The 18,913-nt window shown below is 41.9% G+C and overlaps 1 protein-coding gene across 1 annotated transcript in view; it reads left to right on the forward strand.

Annotated features, from left to right (window-relative positions):
* timm23a (translocase of inner mitochondrial membrane 23 homolog a (yeast)) overlaps nucleotides 1–18,913 on the forward strand; it is a 58,065-nt gene that overhangs the window by 36,262 nt on the left and 2,890 nt on the right. The window contains exons 5-6 of the mRNA XM_072282506.1: nucleotides 5,462–5,520; nucleotides 17,022–17,132. Of these exons, the coding sequence (XP_072138607.1) occupies nucleotides 5,462–5,520; nucleotides 17,022–17,132 (170 nt within the window). The remainder of the gene's footprint in view (nucleotides 1–5,461; nucleotides 5,521–17,021; nucleotides 17,133–18,913) is intronic.

Raw genomic sequence — 18,913 nt, forward strand, 5'->3', positions numbered from 1 at the left:
ACAAGCAATAAGATTCATGTCCATTCTTTGGAATGATTGCTGTATAACAAATAATTCCATTCATTCCATATTTCAACATGTTCATAGCATGGCTACAAGACCCTCTGTGGGCTTAGATGAATTGCATTCGGTGTTGTTACTCATTTATTTCCTTTAGTGTGAAACCAAAACACCAGTTGCTTAATCATAAGTGCCTCTTGAAATTAATCCACTGCCACTATTTCACTTCAAGTAGTTCACTTCAGTTAAGCTTCCAGTCTGGAAAAATGAACTGCATGATTACATTGACTGATTTCAGTGGGTTATGGTGGCGTAGTGGCATCAGCGTTGGACGTTGGGACGAAAGGTACCAGGTTCAAATCCACCCAGCCAGCTCCCCTGCACGCTTTCCATCCGTGCTGGGTTACGAGCTGGTGATCCCTTTGGAAACTCACCCGGCAGAAGGCAATGGCAAACCACTGCTGTAACTTGCCTTGTCCGCGGTTCCCCACTACGTCAGAGAGGCGTGGAGGGAAATCGTCCACTAACCGGAGAATCTCCGGATGCGACATACCTTTCCTTTATATTGGTATAGCCGTATGGTTGCATTTAGGAAAAGACCCGTGATTTACTTTTGGTAAAAACATCAGCTGTCTTGGCAATGTTTTTCACAACCTTGGACTGGACCAATACAATTTATAACAATGAAGTACTTTTCTATGAAGTGTAGCCACTGTTGTATGTATATGCAGTAAATAATTTGTGGACAGCAAGCTTCCATAAACATTATGATATTGTTTTATTAATCATTGATCCATGATATCTACCCTTCATAACAGCTGCTACTGGGAAAGATCTACATAAATGCACATTAAGGTCAAAATTAAGCTCTTTTCAAGTTGCTGCATTGTTTTTCTCTTTTCATCTGTCCTATCTGTACTGCTCTTCAGTAGAACAACAGAAGAACAACCACTATATATCTGTGCAGGCTCATATGAAGAAAAGTTTGGTGAAATGGGAGCTGCTGATTTTTGATGGTTTCACACCACATCGTTGTCTTTGAATACTTGGAATAGCAATGCCTTAGCAAGTTTAGCAAATGTTGACCACCACAATGACATGAAATCCCAGAGTTTTAATATTTAATTTTCCTAAGGTCACCTAACTTTGCGTCATGTGTTATCACTGGTTGTACAGCTGTTTCAGTGAGTACATGTTTATCAGTCTGGTTCTCTAAACCTAAGGTTATAACTAATCTTTTTTTTATTTGAATTATATTTCACTTGCAGGAATGCTGCATTATTGCAGGGAAGTTTCTTGTTTGTTCCTTTTCTTGCTCCCAAATGAATTTCATCCTAATTCATTAAAATTCTAGAAATATAAACATATTGAAACTACACTGGTGAGCATTTGATATTCAAAGTTAAAACATCCAATTCTCATGTCACTGCATTAACAAACGTATAACCCACAGCTTTGGCGAATAGATTCAAAAGTGGTATAAATACCAATTTTCCAAAATGCTGACTATGGCAATACTACCCATTTTTGTTTCTACATGTACATTTTCATTTTAAATATCTCTTCTATTTACTACTTCTACTCAATGTTGAATATTAAGTATTTGGAAATAGTGTTTTCTGAAGTTGATCCTGGAATTACAAAAACAAATGCATACCACCATAGTTTGAGGTTACTTTGCTTGGGTCAGAGAGTGTTTGAGCAGCTGTGTAGTTTGTGTACTGAGTCTATTTTATCAGGCTAAATGATGTAATCTATATGCTACTGAAACTCTCATGCTCTGTCTGTTTGTCTGTTTGTGACCTCCAATTAGCGCAAACGCTGCATTACAGCGGCACTGTTTTTGGCTAAATCGAATTAAAATGCCCTAACTTACAGAGTGCAGGCAAAGATCAGGGTTATATATTCGTGTAAAATTGCTCGTTTGCCGAAAATCAACAGGCTGCCTTTCACCCAAGACCCGATGGGCCATCATGGAAATCGGGACGCGACAGCCCTACGCATGCGCACAGCCAGCCTCAGCAGCGACACCTACCAGCTCTATTTTGAGGGGTCACATCTGCTAATCACCAGCATGTGCAGGATTGGGACAGATCTAACTGCCACCCATCAATGAGATAATTAAATCTTATTGTAATGACATACTTCAAGACGCCCATAAAACCCTTTGCTGCAGTTAGAGGACAGCGGTGACTATATTACATTCATTTAGGAGAGCGCCAACCACATCATCAAGAATAATCAGCATCCTTTGGTCTTAGTGCTTTGTATCTTATACCCAACATTAGGGTAAAAGAAAATTGGTCAGCCTAATTATGCTGCATGGAAAGGGAAGGGGGACATTATGGTCAAGAGATGACGCCAAACGTAGTCAGGAAGCAGCAAGGAGGGGAGAGAACAAGAATCGGATGAGGCCAGGGCCGCACGACTCCAGGATCAAAAGAGTCAGGACAAAAAAAGATAGACAGTGGAGGAGAGGTATGCACGTCTCCGGGATCAGAGACAAACAGCAGAAGAGATGAGATGGGGGATGAAAGGACTGCACGTCTCCAGAATGACAACGAGAGGCACAAGGGTGGAAGATAAACCAGAAATGATGCCATCAAAAGTGTCCTTCATTAAATGAGGAGGAGCTATATTTCTTTTGCTACGTGTTGTTCTTCTTTAATAAACTGAGGTTTTCTACTTCAGTTTCCAAAGCAAAATGATACCAGTAACATTCAGGAAAATTTAATATACATTCTGGTCACATCAGACTGCACTACCCTTCTCTCAAAGGGTGCCCCAGCAGGTCACCCAATTGTCTAGTAGTGAATAATTCTTTAAACCAAATAATCAATTTCTACACTGTCGCCCCATTTGTCCACTGTCTTCCACCTTTCCAGTATGTCAAATCTGGTGGTATATTCTGTCAAGTTTTTGTTTATTCTGCATGATGGGAGAGAGGACACAAGACAATGATTGGGGTGGAAAGAGTCCATCGTTCTATTAGCTGCTTGCCTGAAGCAGTGGGAAGTGTAGACAGAGTCAAAACTGGGAGGCTGGTATGTGTGATGGACTGGACTATGTTCATAATTCTGTAATTTTTTTTGCAATCTTGAGCAGGGCAACTGCCATAACAAGCTATAATGCATCTGGATAGATACCTTCTGTGGTACATCTATAAAAATTGGAAAGAGTCATCACATGCTGCATTTCCTTTTGAGGTAGTAGAGGCATTCATGTACTTCCTTGACTTAGTGTTTACATGACTGGACCAGGTCAAATTGTTGGTGACATTTAGACTGAGGAACTTGAAGCTCTCAACTATCTTCACCTCACCACCATTGATACAGACAGGTGTGCACTTGATTCTTCTCACTAAAGTCAATGACCAGCTCTTTCATTTTGTTGAGAAAAGGGAAATAGTACTTTTCTGTCAACTAGTTGATATTTTATACATGATATTTTATAAGTTAATAAAAAAAAATCACCATTTATAATTTTTGTAAATATAAACTGTTGCTCTGCTGAGATTTGGGCAGAAGTTGTGAGTTGATGCCTGTCGCAGTGCTGAAGGGAAGCTATTCTCATGGGCTGATTTAATCATGGATGCTCATGGCTGATTTTTTTTTTAAAACTCAGTGCTATTTTGTCTCTGATTTCTACATTACAATAATGATTACCCATAAAGAGAAATTCAATGGTTGTGAACTGCTTTGGGCTCTTCTGGCATGAAGAATATTTCAGAAACGGAAATTATTTTTTTCTTCCATTACTCTTGCCTGGGAAATACTAGGATTCAGAATTAATTTGAGTGGTCAGTGCTTAAGTACCAAATAGCATGTGGAAATGCAGATGGAATTGTTTCAGCAACACAGCAGTTAATTGTACCTTGGCACATAACAAATTTTAGAAATAATACTATTACTCCTGCATGATTAAATTGAAACTGAGCTTCTTGCTATTCCTTTTTTTTCTGACTTAGTTGCTCTTAAGACTCATACTTACTGTTTCAGTGACCTTGATACCCTTGCATGAAATATTTGTCTTAATTCTATCCATATTCTTACTTTTTGGAATAGTTGTTATCACCTTTTTAATGGATCCTTAATAAATGTCATGCTCTGTTTACCATTTAAAGCTCTTTTTATTCAACCATCAGAATTAATCAGTAGTTCAATGGTCTAGCGGAATAATTGTTAGTTTTATAGCTGCCTTTAGGACACTTGAAATCACTTCATGAATCCTTGTGGTATATCCCTTGCTTATTCATAATGAAAGCAGTTTCAACAGTTGCATTGCAGTATTTCACTAATAAACTTTTGTTTCCCAACTCAACTTGTGCAAAGAGTAGCTTGGCTAACCCAGTATATTTTGGCTCAATTAAGCTCCTGTCCCAGTTAGCCAAAGTTTCATGAAAATAATTTTTTTTTAAGATATTGAAAAGGCAAACTGAATAACAAATTACATGCTTAAATGAAATACAGAACAGATTAAAACACTATAGTACTATAAAGCTGTATTAGTTTCTAATACTTAGCAATGGGGGAATTTATCCACGTCACTTTCTTTTGAGCGCAAGTGAACAAAATTCACACAGACTACAAGTGCAGATAATGGACTGCCTTCATACAAAGGTGTCCATGATTGCATCCTCCAAATCTTCATTTTTCATTGCAACATTCAAGATGGTTGTTGATATCTTCAAATTCTTCGTGGTTGTTAACTTGTTGAAGTAGTAACATGGTTTCATTTTCATTCCTGGTCATTTCTGGTATCTCCAAGCCTGAATGCTTGAAACCGCATTGAGCAAAAGAGTTCTGAATTGTCTTGCTGCTTATTTCCTGCCAATTGTCAGTGACAAAAATCGACACTTTTTGAACACAAGTATGTGCAAACCTGTGCTTAAAAACTTGTTCTGTTGAAGGGTCTTGGCCCAAAATATCAACTGTTTACTCTTTTCCACAGATGCCGCCTGACCTGCTGAGTTCCTCCAGCATTTTGTGTATGTTGCTATTTTAGAAACTGTTTGCTCATTCCACAACAGTCTCCTCCCCCAGTTAAACACCATTTTGTCCCAAATAAATGAAGGGTACCCTGGCTATTGCTTTGTTTTAGTTCTGTAAGAATTTACCCAAATAAGCAGCTGTCCCAATTAACCAAGATCCACTGTATTTCAAATAATCATTTACAAACCTTTCCCATAGGCTTCAACACTACTTTTCCCCAGCTCATCTACCTCTGCTCCTTTAATAGGTTCTTAGTCTCTTTATCCCTCTAGAAGTTGATTAAATCCTTCTGCCAGCTTTTGTAGGAAAATTCCATTCTGTCACTTTGCAGCTTTCCAAGGGATTTGGAAAACACTTGCCCACCCTGCCAATCCTGACCCCTTGTTCTCCAACTTCCAAAGGTTATGGAAAGTCTTGCTGTGTTTCAGTACATTATAAATTTGTACTCTAATGCTTGTTTTATTTTGCAGAATCCTGAACATGGTCACACGGCAAGGAGCTTTGTGGGCCAACACGTTGGGCTCCTTGGGTAAGTGCGTTTTACATTTATGAACATATATATCGGATATTGTGAGAACTATAGAAACATAGAAAACCTACAAGACAATACAGGCCCTTCAGCCCACAAAGCTGTGCCGAACATGTCCCTACCTTAGAAATTACTAGGCTTACCCATAGCCCTCTATTTTTCTAAGCTCCATGTACCTATCCAAAAGTCTCTTAGAAGACCCTATTGTATCTGCCTCCACCACCATTGCCAGCAGCCCATTCCATTCACTCACCACTCTCTGAGTGAAAAAACTTACCTGTGACATCTCCTCTGTACCTACTCCCCAGCACCTTAAACCTGTGTCCTCTTGTGGCAACCATTTCAGCCCTGGAAAAAAGCCTCTGACTACCCACACGATCAATGCCTCTCATCATCTTATACACCTCTATCAAGTCATCTCTCATCCTCCGTCACTCCAAGTAGAAAAGGCTGAGTTCACTCAACCTGTTTTCATAAGGCATGCTCCCCAATCCAGGCAACATCCTTGTAAATCTCCTCTGCACCCTTTCTATGGCTTCCACATCCTTCCTGTAGTGAGGTGAGCAGAACTGAGCACAGTACTCCAAGTGGGGTCTGCCCAGGGTCCTATATAGCTGCAACATCACCTCTCGGCTCCTAAACTCAATCTCACAATTAATGAAGGCTAATACACTGTATGCCTTCTTAACCACAGAGTCAATCTTAAGAGTTAATCTGTGCAACTGCATTGAGCGTCCTATGGACTCGGACCCCAAGATCCCTCTGATCCTCCACTCTACCAAGAGTCTTACCATTAATACTATATTTTGCCATCATATTTGACCTACCAAAATGAACCACTTCACACTTAGCTGGGTTGAACTCCATCTGCCACTTCTCAGCCCAGTTTTGCACCCTATCATTGTCCCACTGTAACCTCTGACAGCCCTCCACACTATCCACAATACCCCCAACCTTTGTGTCATCAGCAGACTTACTAACCCATCCCTCCAGTTCCTCATCCAGGTCATTTATAAAAATCACAAACAGTAAGTGTCCCAGAACAGATCCCTGAGGCACACCCACTGGTCACCGACCTCCATGCAGAATATGACCCTTCTACAACCACTCTTTGCCTTCTGTGGGCAAGCCAGTTCTGGATCCACAAAGCAATATCCCCTTGGATCCCATGCCTCCTTATTTTCTCAATAAGCCTGGCATGAGGTACCTTATCAAATGCTTTGTTGAAATCCATATACACTACATATACTGCTCTTCCTTCATCCATGCGTGTAGTCACATCCTCAAAAAATTCAATCAGGCTCGTAAGGCACGACCTGCCCTTAACAAAGGCATGCTGACTATTCTTAATCATATTATACCTCTCCAAATATTCATAAATCCTGCCTCTCAGGATCTTCTCCATCAACTTAACCACTAAAGTAAAACTCACTGGTCTATAATTTCCTGGGCTATCTCTACTCCCTTTCTTGAATAAAGGAACAACATCCACAACCCTCCAATCCTCCGGAACCTCTCCCATCCCCATTGATGATGCAAAGATCATCGCCAGAGACTCAGCAATCTCCTCCCTTGCCTCCCACAGTAGCCTGGGGTACACCTCATCCGGTCACAGAGACTTATCCAACTCGATGCTTTCCAAAAGCTCCAGCACATCCTCTTTCTTAATATCTACATGCTCAAGCTTTTCAGTCTGCTGCAAGTCATCACTACAGTCACCAAGATTCTTTTCCATAGTGAATACTGAAGTAAAGTATTCATTAAGTACTTCTGCTATTTCCTCCAGTTCCATACACACTTTCCCACTGTCACACTTGATATGTCCTATTCTTTTACATCTTATCCTCTTGTTTTTCCACATACTTGTAGAATGCCTTGGGGTTTTCCTTAATCCTGCCCGCCAAGGCCTTCTCATGGCCCCTTCTGGCTCCCCTAATTTCCTTTTTAAGCTCCTTCCTATTAGCCTTATAATCTTCTAGATCTCTAACATTACCTAGCTCTCTGAACCTTTTTGTAAGCTTTTCTTTTCTTCTTGACTAGATTTATTACAGCCTTTGTACACCACGGTTCCTGGACCCTACCATAACTTCCCTGTCTCATTGGACCGTACCTGTGCAGAACTCCACACAAATATCCCCTGAACATCTGCCACATTTCTTCCGTACTTTCCCTGAGAACATCTGTTCCTAATTTAAGCTTCCAATTTCCTACCTGAGAGCCTCATAATTCCCCTTACTCCAATTAAACGCCTTTCTAACTTGTCTATTCCTATCTCTCTCCAATGCTATTGTAAAGGAGATAGAATTAGATTAGATTATGAAGACACTCAGTCCTCATTTATTGTTATTTAGAAATGCATGCATTAAGAAATGGTACAATGTTCCTCCAGTATGATAACACAGAAACACAGGACAGACCAGGACTAAAACTAACAAAAACCACATAATTATAACATAGTTACAACAGTGCAAAGCAATACCATAATTTGATAAAAAACAGACCATGGTCACGGTAAAAAAAAGTCTCAAAGTCCCGATAGCCCATCATCTCACGCAGACGGTAGAAGGGAGAAACTCTCTCTGCCATGAACCTCCAGCGCCGCAAACCTTGCTGATGCAGCACCCGACCACAGCCGACTCTGAGTCCGTCTGAAAACATCGAGTCTCCGACTAGCCCTCCAGCACCGAGCACCATCTCTGCCGAGCGCTTCGACCCCGCCCCAGCCGGGGTCTCCTCTTGTAGGCTTATCTACGTATTGTGTCAAGAAACCTTCCTGAACACACCTAACAAACTCCACCCCATCTAAATCCCTTGCTCTAGGGAGATGCCAATCGATATTTGGGAAATTAAAATCTCCCATCATGCCAACTCTGTTGTTATTATTACACCTTTCCAGGATCTGTTTCCCTACCTGCTCCTCGATATCGCTGTTACTATTGAGCAGCATATAAAAAATACCCAGTAAAATTATTGACCCCTTTCTGTTCCTAACCTCCACCCACAGAGACTCCGTAGACAATCCCTCCATGACGTCCACCTTTTCTGCAGCCGTGACACTATCTCTGATCAACAGTGCCATGCCCCCACCTCTTTTTCCTCACTCCCTGTCCTTTCTGAAACATCTAAAACCCGGCACTTGAAGTAACCATTCCTGTCCCTGAGCCATCCAAGTCTCTGTAATGGCCACCACATCATATCTCCTAGTACTGATCCACGCTCTAAGCTCATCTGCTTTGTTCACAATACTCCTTGCGTTAAAATAGACACATCTCAGACTGTCCGTCTGAGCGCGTCCCTTCTCTATCACCTGCCTATCCTCCCTCTAAGCTTTCTCTATTTGTGAGCCAACCTCCTCTTCCCCAGTCTCTTCAGTTTGGTTACCACCCCCCAACAATTCTAGTTTAAACTCTCCCCAGTAGCCTTAGCAAACCTCCCCGCCAGGAAATTGGTCCCCCTGGGATTCAAGTGCAACCCGTCCTTTTTGTACAGGTCACACCTGCCCCAAAAGAGGTCCCAATGATCCAGAAATGTGAATCCCTGCCTCCTGCTCCAATCCCTCAACCACACATTTATCCTCCACCTCATTCTATTCCTATGCTCACTGTCGCATGGCACAAACAGTAATCCCGAGATTACTACCTTTGCGGTCCTGCTTCTCAACTTCCTTCCTAACTCCCTGTAGTCTTTTTTCAGGACCTCTTCCCTTTTCCTGCCTATGTCAATATGTACCACGACCTCTGGCTGTTCTCCCTCCCATTGCAGGATATTTTGGACACGATCTGAAACATCCCAGACCCTGGCACCTGGGAAGCAAACTATCATCCAAGTTTCTTTCCTGAGTCCACAGAATCGCCTGTCAAACCCCCTAACTATAGTCCCCTATCACTACTGCCTTCCTCTTCCTTTCCCTACCGTTCTGAGCCACAGGGCCGGACTCTATGCCAGAGGCACAATCACTGTTGCTTCCCCCAGGTAGGCTGTCCCCCCCAACAGTACTCAAACAGGGGTACTTATTGTCAAGGGGTACAGCCACAGGGGTACTCTCTAGTTACCTGACTCTTCCCCTTCCCTCTCCTGACTGTTACCCACTTGTCTGTCTCCCGTGGCCCCGGTGTGACCACTTGCCTATTACTCCTTTCTATCACCTCCTCGCTGTCCCTGACCAGGTAAAAGTCATCGAGCTGCATCTCCAGTTCCCTAATGCGGTCCCTTAGGAGCTGCAGCTCAACACACCAAGTGCAGATATGGCTGTCCGGGAGACTGAGAGACTCCATGACTTGCCACATCTGACACCGAGCACAGAAAATTGGCCTCAGACACATACTTCCTTTCCACAATTAACACAGGTAAACCTACCTTGCCTCGTTACCACCTAAGCCCATTGAGCCAAAGGCCTGCCACTCTACTACCTCTCACTCCGCTGCCCGCTGGATATGGAGGTCTTTTTAAACTTTTCCTGCTCTATTGGTTGACGTCATGCGCCTGTGCCGCCTTGCCTCTCTTTTACCGCCTTTGCTCCGGAAATCCTTCGCTGTTCCACTCACAGCCTTCTTGCTTGGAGTCTGAACTATTTTGAAGAAAAATACTTATTTTTTTCCCACAGGACTAATTTAACTACAATTTTGCAGAACTTCTACTACAAGTTTTTTCTACATTGTTTCTTCCTTTCTGGGGTCAGACAGGATGAACCCATGTTACTATAGGAGATGAGGGAGGAAATTGTCCACACTGGCCACAGTAGTAGAATCAGATGATTGGGGGTGGCAAATGTTATTCGTTCATTCAAGGAAGGAAGTAGGGATAACACTACTCTAGTAAAAACCAGTGAGTCTTACTTTAGTGCTGGGCAAATTATTGGAGAGACTCTTAGAGACAGGATTTACAAATGTTTAGAGAAGCATAGTCTGATTAGGGTTAATCATCATGGCTTTGTGAGAGGCAGGTCATGAAACTGATTGAATTCTTTGAGGATGTGGTAAAGCACATTGGTGAAGGTTTTCGTAAGGCAGTTGATAGATTCCCCATGGGAGGCTCATTCAGAAAGTCTGGAAGCATGGGATCCAGGGAATCTTGATTGTGGATTCAGAATTGGTTTGCCCATAGAAGGTAGAGGGTGGATGTAGATGGAGTGTATTGTGTCCGAGTTTGGTGACCAGCAGTGTTCAGCGGGGATCCTTTTTGGGACTCCCTGCTCTTTGTGATTTTGATAAATGACATGGATGAGGGAATGAAAGGGTGGGCTAGTCAGGTTGTAGATGTCATGAAGGATGGTGGAGTTGTGGATAATGTAGAAGGTTGTCAAAGTTTACGACAGGATATTGACGGGACACACAGCTGGGCTGAGAAGTGGCAGATGGGGTTCAACCTGGAAAAGTGTGAGGTAATTTACTTTTTAGAAGGTTGAATTTAAAGGCAGAATACGAGTTTTAATGGCAGGATTCTTAGCAATGTGAAGGACCAGAGGGATCTTGGGATCCACATCCATAGATCTTCAAAGTTGCCATGCACATTGTTAAGAAGGCATATGGTGTGTTGGCTTTCATTAGTCAGGAGAATGAGTCCTGGAGCCTTGAGGTAATGTCACAGCTCTATAAAACCCTGGTTAGGCCACACTTAAAATATTGTGTTCAGTTCTGATGGCCTTGTAGGAAGGATACAGAAGCCTTGGACATGGTGAAGAGGAGATTTACCAGGATGCTGTGTAGATTAGAGATCATGTCTTATGAGGAGAAGTTGAGTGAGCTTGAGCTTTTCTCCTTTGAATTAAGGAGGATGAGAGATGATTTGATGGTTGTCCACAAAATAAAGAGACATTGATTAAGTGAATAGCAAGTGTTTCCTCCCCCCCCCCCCCCCCCACCCACCCCACTCCACCCCAGGGTGGAAAAGGCTAATATGAGGGGGCATAATTTTATGGTTATTGGAGGAAAAGACAATCCTCCACCAAAGCTTGGAATCCATCTCCCTGCTGCCGAAGACTTCAGTGATTTTAGGTGACACCACCACCACCATTGGTCTGGATATTTTTCTGGCACCACATATTCGCCATTTCAGTGGAAATGATACAAGCCCTCGAAGATAATAGACAATAGGTGCAGGAGTAGGCCATTTGGCCCTTCGAGCCAGCACCGCCATCCACAATCAGTATCCAGTTCCTGCCTTATCCCCACAACCTTTGATTCCGCTATCTTTAAGAGCGCTATCCATCTCTTTCTTGAAAGCAACCAGAGACTTGGCCTCCACAGCCTTCTGGAGCAGAGCATTCCATATATCCACCACTCTCTGGGTGAAAACGTTTTTCCTCAACTCCTTTCTAAATGGCCTACCCCTTATTCTTAAACTATGGCCTCTGGTTCTGGACTCACCCATCAGTGGGAACATGCTTCCTGCCTCCAGCGTGTCCAATCCCTTAATAATCTGATATGTTTCAATAAGATCCCCTCTCAGCCTTCTAATTTCCCGAGTATACAAGCCCAGTCGCTCCAATCTTTCAACATATGACAGTCCCGCCATCCCGGGAATTAACCTTGTGAACCTACGCTGCACTCCCTCAGTAGCAAGAATGTCCTTCCTCAAATTTGGAGACCAAAACTGCACACAGTACTCCAGGTGTGATCTCACCAGGGCCTTGTACAGCTGCAGAAGGACCTCTATGCTCTTATACTCAATTCCCCTTGTTATGAAGGCCAACATGCCATTAGCGTCCTTCACTGCCTGCTATATTTGCATGCTTGCTTTCAGTGACTGATGTACAGGAACACCTTTTCCCTAACTTGACTCCATTTAGATAATAATCTGCCTTCCTGTTCTTACCACCAAAGTGGATAACCTCACATTTATCCACATTAAACTGCATCTGCCATGCATCTGCCCACTCACCCAGCCTGTCCAAGTCACCCTGCATTCTCATAACATCCTCCTCACATTTCTCCACCCAGCTTTGTGTCATCGGCAAATTTGCTAATGTTATTTTTAATTCCCTCATCTAAATCATTAATATGTATTGTAAACAGCTGCGGTCCCAGCACTGAACCCTGTGGTACCCCACTGGTCACTGTCTGCCATTCCAAAAGTGACCCGTTAATCGCTACTCTTTGTTTTCTGTCAGCCAGCCAATTTTCAATCCATGTCAGTACTCTGCCCCCAATACCATGTGCCCTAATTTTGCTCACTAATCTCCTATGTGGGACTTTATCAAAGGCTTTCTGAAAGTCCAGGTACACTACATCCACTGGCTCTCCCTTGTCCATTTTCATAGCTACATCCTCAAAAAATTCCAGAAGATTAGCCAAGCATGATTTCCCCTTCATAAATCCATGCTGACTGGGACCGATCCTGTTACTGCTATCCAGATGTGTCGTAATTTCATCTTTTATAATTGATTCCAGCATCTTTCCCACCACCGATGTCAGGCTAACTGGTCTATAATTCCCTGTTTTCTCTCTTCCTCCCTTCTTGAAGAGATGGACAACATTAGCCACCCTCCAATCCACAGGAACTGATCCTGAATCTATAGATCTGGGCATAGATATTCTTTTTGAACTGTTTAATGGTATATATGGGTCTGGTGTATTGCCTGATGACCTCTTGAAATCAGTATTTATAACTCTGCCAAAAATTCCTGGAACTATTGACTGTGAAAATTATAGAACAATCAGTCTAATGAGTCACATAATAAAGATTTTGTTGAGAATTGTTCTGAGTCGAATTAAAAACAAGTTAAGACCAGAAACTTCTAAACTGCAATATGGCTTTATTGAGGATAGAGGAACTACGAACGCAATTTTCATACGAGTGCTTTCAGAAAGGGTAACTGAATATCAAAATGATGTCTTTATGTTTTATTGATTTCACTAAAGCATTTGACAAAGTGCAACATGAAAAATTATTTCAAATTCTCACTAAACTGAACATTGACAGAAGGGGCGAACAATTGCTTCAAAATTTATATTGGAACCAAAGGGCGGCAGTAAAAATTGATGATAATGTAAGCAGTTGGACTAGAATTCAAAGAGGAGTTAGACAGAGTTGCGTTGCCTTACCGGAATTATTTAATATCTAGAGTGAAATGATTCTCAGAGAAATAGAAGACCTAGATGGGATAAAAATTGGAGGTGTTAACATCAACAATATAAGATATGCAGACGATACCACCCTAATGCGGTGACTAGTGGGGTACCGCAAGGCTCAGTGCTGGGACCCCAGTTGTTTACAATATATATTAATGACTTGGATGAGGGAATTAAATGCAGCATCTCCAAATTTGCGGATGACAGGAAGCTGGGTGGCAGTGTTAGCTGTGAGGAGGATGCTAAGAGGATGCAGAGTGACTTGGATAGGTTGGGTGAGTGGGCAAATTCATGGCAGATGCAATTTAATGTGGATAAATGTGAAGTTATCCACTTTGGTGGCAAAAATAGGAAAACAGATTATTATCTGAATGATGGCCAATTAGGGAAAGGGGAGGTGCAACGAGACCTGGGTGTCATTATACACCAGTCATTGAAAGTGGGCATGCAGGTACAGCAGGCGGTGAAAAAGGTGAATGGTATGCTGGCATTTATAGCGAGAGGATTCAAGTACAGGAGCAGGGAGGTACTACTGCAGTTGTACAAGGCCTTGGTGAGACCACACCTGGAGTATTGTGTGTAGTTTTGGTCCCCTAATCTGAGGAAGGACATCCTTGCCATAGAGGGAGTACAAAGAAGGTTCACCAGATTGATTCCTGGGATGGCAGGACTTTCATATGAAGAAAGACTGGATGAACTGGGCTTGTACTCGTTGGAATTTAGAAGATTGGGGGGGGATCTGATTGAAATGTATAAAATCCTAAAGGGATTGGACAGGCTAGATGCAGGAAGATTGTTCCCGATGTTGGGGAAGTCCAGAACAAGGGGTCACAGTTTGAGGATAAAGGGGAAGCCTTTTAGGACCGAGATTAGGAAAAACTTCTTCACACAGAGAGTGGTGAATCTGTGGAATTCTCTGCCACAGGAAACAGTTGAGGCCAGTTCATTGGCTATATTTAAGAGGGAGTTAGATATGGCCCTTGTGGCTACGGAGACCAGGGGGTATGGAGGGAAGGCTGGGGCGGGGTTCTGAGTTGGATGATCAGCCATGATCATAATAAATGGTGGTGCAGGCTCGAAGGGCCGAATGGCCTGCTCCTGCACCTATTTTCTATGTTTCTATAATAGCAAGTGCTGCAGAAGACCTACAAATCCTCCTAGACAAAGTAGTACAAACAAGTGCAGATTTTGGTCTAACCATCAACTGTTTTAAAAAAAAAAGAACATAACCAGATGTATGGTAATATCAGAACAGCAGGATACTCCCAACTGCCAATTGTACATCGGTAACCAAGAGATTGAACAAAAGACCAGCTTTAATTACCTTGGTAGTTTTATATCACAAGATGCTAGATGTAAAGTAGGAATACAAAGAAGAATTGTCATTGCCATTGGTAGAAACCCATTTTTACCAACAGACACATTTCTATGACATCAAGGCTTAGGCTACTGAAATGTTATATCTGGTCAATCTTGCTGTATGCTTCCGAAACATAAACTATAACACCAGAACTCCAAGGAAACTTGAAGCAGCAGAAATGTGGTTTCTTGGAAGAATGCTGAAAATATCATATAGAGATAGGGTAACTAATGAGACAGTACTCCAACGTGCCCATACAAAAAGATCTTTAATGAGAACATTAAATGAGAGGAGTCTTAAATTCCTGGGCCTCGTCATCAGAAAGGGAGAAATAGAATGCCTCACATTACAAGGCCGTATGCCTGGGAAACGCAGTAGAGGAAGGCAAAGAAGAAAATATATGGACACTGTGAAAGAACTAACAGATCTAGGTGTGCGAGATATCATTGTCACTGCCAGGGATCATTCGATGTGGAGAGCCATGAGTGCCAAAGTGTGTAATGTGCAAGGCACATGAAGAAGAAGATTGGAGGAAAGTTTTGGGGGGTGGAGGGATGTAAGGGGTATGTTTTTTTTAAAGAGAGATGAGTGTGTGGGACACGCTGCCAGGATGGTGGTAATAGGGGCATTTAAGATGCTCTTCAATAGGTATATGGATGACAGAAAAATGGAGGGCTATATAGCGGGGAAGGATTAGATTGATCTTGGAGTAGGTTCAAAGTTTGGCATGACATCGTGGCCCCAAGGGCATGTACTGAGGTGTAATGCTCTATGTTCTGTGTATGTCTGGGAAATGCATACAAGGCAGATTAGTAGAATGCTAGGGTTAGTTTTCCTAAGGGTTATCAGTGAACTTTGGCTGTGTAATTAGTTGTAAGGACGAAAGCTGCCACTTTTCAGATATAATCTGATTTTAAATTTGAATTCTCAGACTGACAATAGGTGTTCTAGGCTGTAAAGCAATTCCATACTGGAGAAGGAATATTCCATGAAGTTACTAGATCAAGTCTCTGAATTGTTATTTAGGCTACGTCCACGTTACGCCAGATAATTTTGAAAACAAAGCCTTTTCTCTTCGTTTTGACCCTCCGTCCACATTGAAGTGGCGTTTTCATCCCCTGAAAATGGAGCTTTTCTAAAACACTCTCCAGTGTGTGTAAATTTGGAAACGATTGTTGCACATTGCAGTGTGGACGGGGTAAACGGAGATATTTAAAAGCGCTGTCATGACAACACCACAACAACAATGCTTTTTCTGCTTCTGCTTGGTACTGCGCAGGCACTGCTGGATGGCTGTTATAACGTGCAGTCGGTGTGAACGGTGTGTGAGTTAAATTGTAAAGTGAGCTTTTTTGACTTGATCCCCTAAATTGATTTGATTGAGTCTATCTTTAAAAATATTAATGTCAGAAATACTGCACAGGTCTGGTGGCAGAAGATTCCATTCTCTTGTTGATCTTGGGTAGAGGATGGCTTCATGCGTGTGTTGTTTACTTTATTGTCTACGTTGATACCTTTTTTGGAGTTAAACATCTCCACATTCTCCACTGCTTTGCTAACTTTGTAGTCGTTTGTAACGCGCAGAAACAGCTGGACTCCATTGTCTGTCTAAACAAAGAAGTCTGGTCTGCTTTTTCCAGCGGAGGTTTTCTTTGTATTCCTGGAAGACATTGTTGAAAACTTTCTTTTGCTGTTGTTGTTGGTACTCTAGTTTTTGACTAATGGAAATAGCACAATACTGCTGTGGAAACGTAAATATTATACAGTTTCCTCTTCACTTGTTTTCTGTAGATGTGTCTGCGCATGCCCAGTAGGAGTAGATTTGCCCAAATATCCATTTTAATGTGGACAGAGATATTTTGGAAAACGCCTAGTGTTTACTCGAAACCAGCATTTTCAAAATTATCCAGTGTAGTGTGGACGTAGCCTTAGCCCCAGGTCATTTTGCAGAGGTACAGTAGCTTTGTACTGCTTCATGTTTGTATTGCCTGTCAGTCAATTGATGTCTGCATTTCTCCAGGCCTCATGAGCATCTATGTCTATACATCACTTACACTGATTTATTTATGCAGCTCTCTTGTACAGCACATTTGGTGTTGTGATTGAAAAGGTTCGAGGTGCAGAGGATGACCTGAATACAGTGGCAGCGGGGACCTTAACTGGCTTACTATACAAATCTACAGGTAAATGACAAATAGGATTTAAGCTTTCATTAATCTAGAATTCTGCTTGCCCACTGGTGTGTTGTCTGGTTAGCTACTGCTTCAAAATTATCACTGAATTGAAACAGCCCTTCTGTAAGGATTGTCCATTGTTCATTTACACTGTGGCCACTTTATTAGGTATGTCCTGTAACTAATAAAGTGGCCGCTGAGTGTATCTATGTTCATGGACCTGCTGTTGTCACCCATCCACCTCAAGGTTCAACATGTGCGTTCAGAGATGCTCTTCTGCACACCACTGTTGTAACACATGGTTATTTGAGTTACTGTCTCCTTCCTATCAGTTTGAATCTGTCTAGGCATTCTCCTCTGACCTTTCATTAAGACGGTGTTTTCACCCACAGAACTGCAGCTCAGTGGATGTTTTCTTTTTGTCTTTCACACTCTTCTCCGTAAACTAGAGACTGTTGTGAGTGAAAATCCCAGATCAGCAGTTTCTGAGATGCTCAAACTTTTCCAGCTGATACCAACAAAGTCACCTAGATCACACATCTTCCACATTCTGATGTTTGGTCTGAACCTCTTGACCATGTCTGTATGCTTTTATGTATTAACTTGTTGCCACATGATTGGCTGATTAGATATTTGGATTAATGAGCAAGTGTACCTAATAATGTGGCCAGTGGGTGTATTTGTGTACTTGTTTTGAGATCTCTAGGGTTCATTTTTGTTTTGGAAAGTAACTTTAGAAATCATCATTGTAAAATTATATAAATATTTTTGTTAATTGCACAAAACTTAAATCATTATTCATTATTCCAATTAAAAGTTATTAATTCAGAATTCAGTATTCCATGTGCATTAACATAAATAAAGCTAATTATTGTGCGCTGCTCTAAAAACAAGCAGAACTTGCACTGGATCAATCAGAGTGATCAAGGTCTAATTTCCACATGAATTGGTGTTTTTTTTTTAAGGAATTTCATTAATTTACAAGAAGATCCTTTTCATGAAGGAGAAGTTTCTGGTAGTGGTTTACTATTTTTGAGGTTTACTATCATGACAGTAAGGTATGCTTCGGAAAAGGGTCCCAAAACTCACAGGGCTGCATTTCAGAGATGCATAGCTGTTGTGGAATAAAACTGCATGCCAAGAACTGGCTCTTTGGGCACTCCACTAGGCACTGAAGTCTCCCTGATAAAGTCAAAGGCCAGCAGTAACCCTGGGATATGTCATACAACTGCAAAACTTGGTTTTGAAATCCACATTGTGGTGAGATCGGTTTAAAACAGCACACACATTAGTTGCCCGCACAGATGCAGCTCCAACAAAAACAATCCAGCAGCCCACTGAATGATTGTTTGCTACTGAGGTGACTTGATGTTTCTGCCTTCCTAGTTCATGGGAGACACTAAACAGGCTGCAAGGATTGATTGGTTCTAGGCTGTCATTTATTTCTGATTTAAATTACTTGGAAGAGGGCAGAGTGTAAGGTTTCTATTATCAAGATCTACACTTAAAGAAATGGGCCCCTTTAACAGCCACATTGCCTGTCATACAAACTTTCAAATTCAATTCACAGAGCCCTTCATTCAGCAAAGTTTGTGATGGTGGTGCAGAGCATTGCTCAATGTTCTGGTGATATACCATGTGTTCAATTCAGTTGTTGAATATAAATGGAGTGTTGCGAGTTGCCTTCAAATCTGGTGTTAATATGGACGACTTTGTTTCATGGTATGCTCGGCTGGGTGGGATGTATTTTTTAACTTTGACTTTGGGCCCAATTCTATGATGGTCAACTT

The sequence above is a fragment of the Mobula birostris genome, chromosome 18 (assembly GCF_030028105.1).
Source record: "Mobula birostris isolate sMobBir1 chromosome 18, sMobBir1.hap1, whole genome shotgun sequence".
Classification (NCBI taxonomy): domain Eukaryota; kingdom Metazoa; phylum Chordata; class Chondrichthyes; order Myliobatiformes; family Myliobatidae; genus Mobula; species Mobula birostris.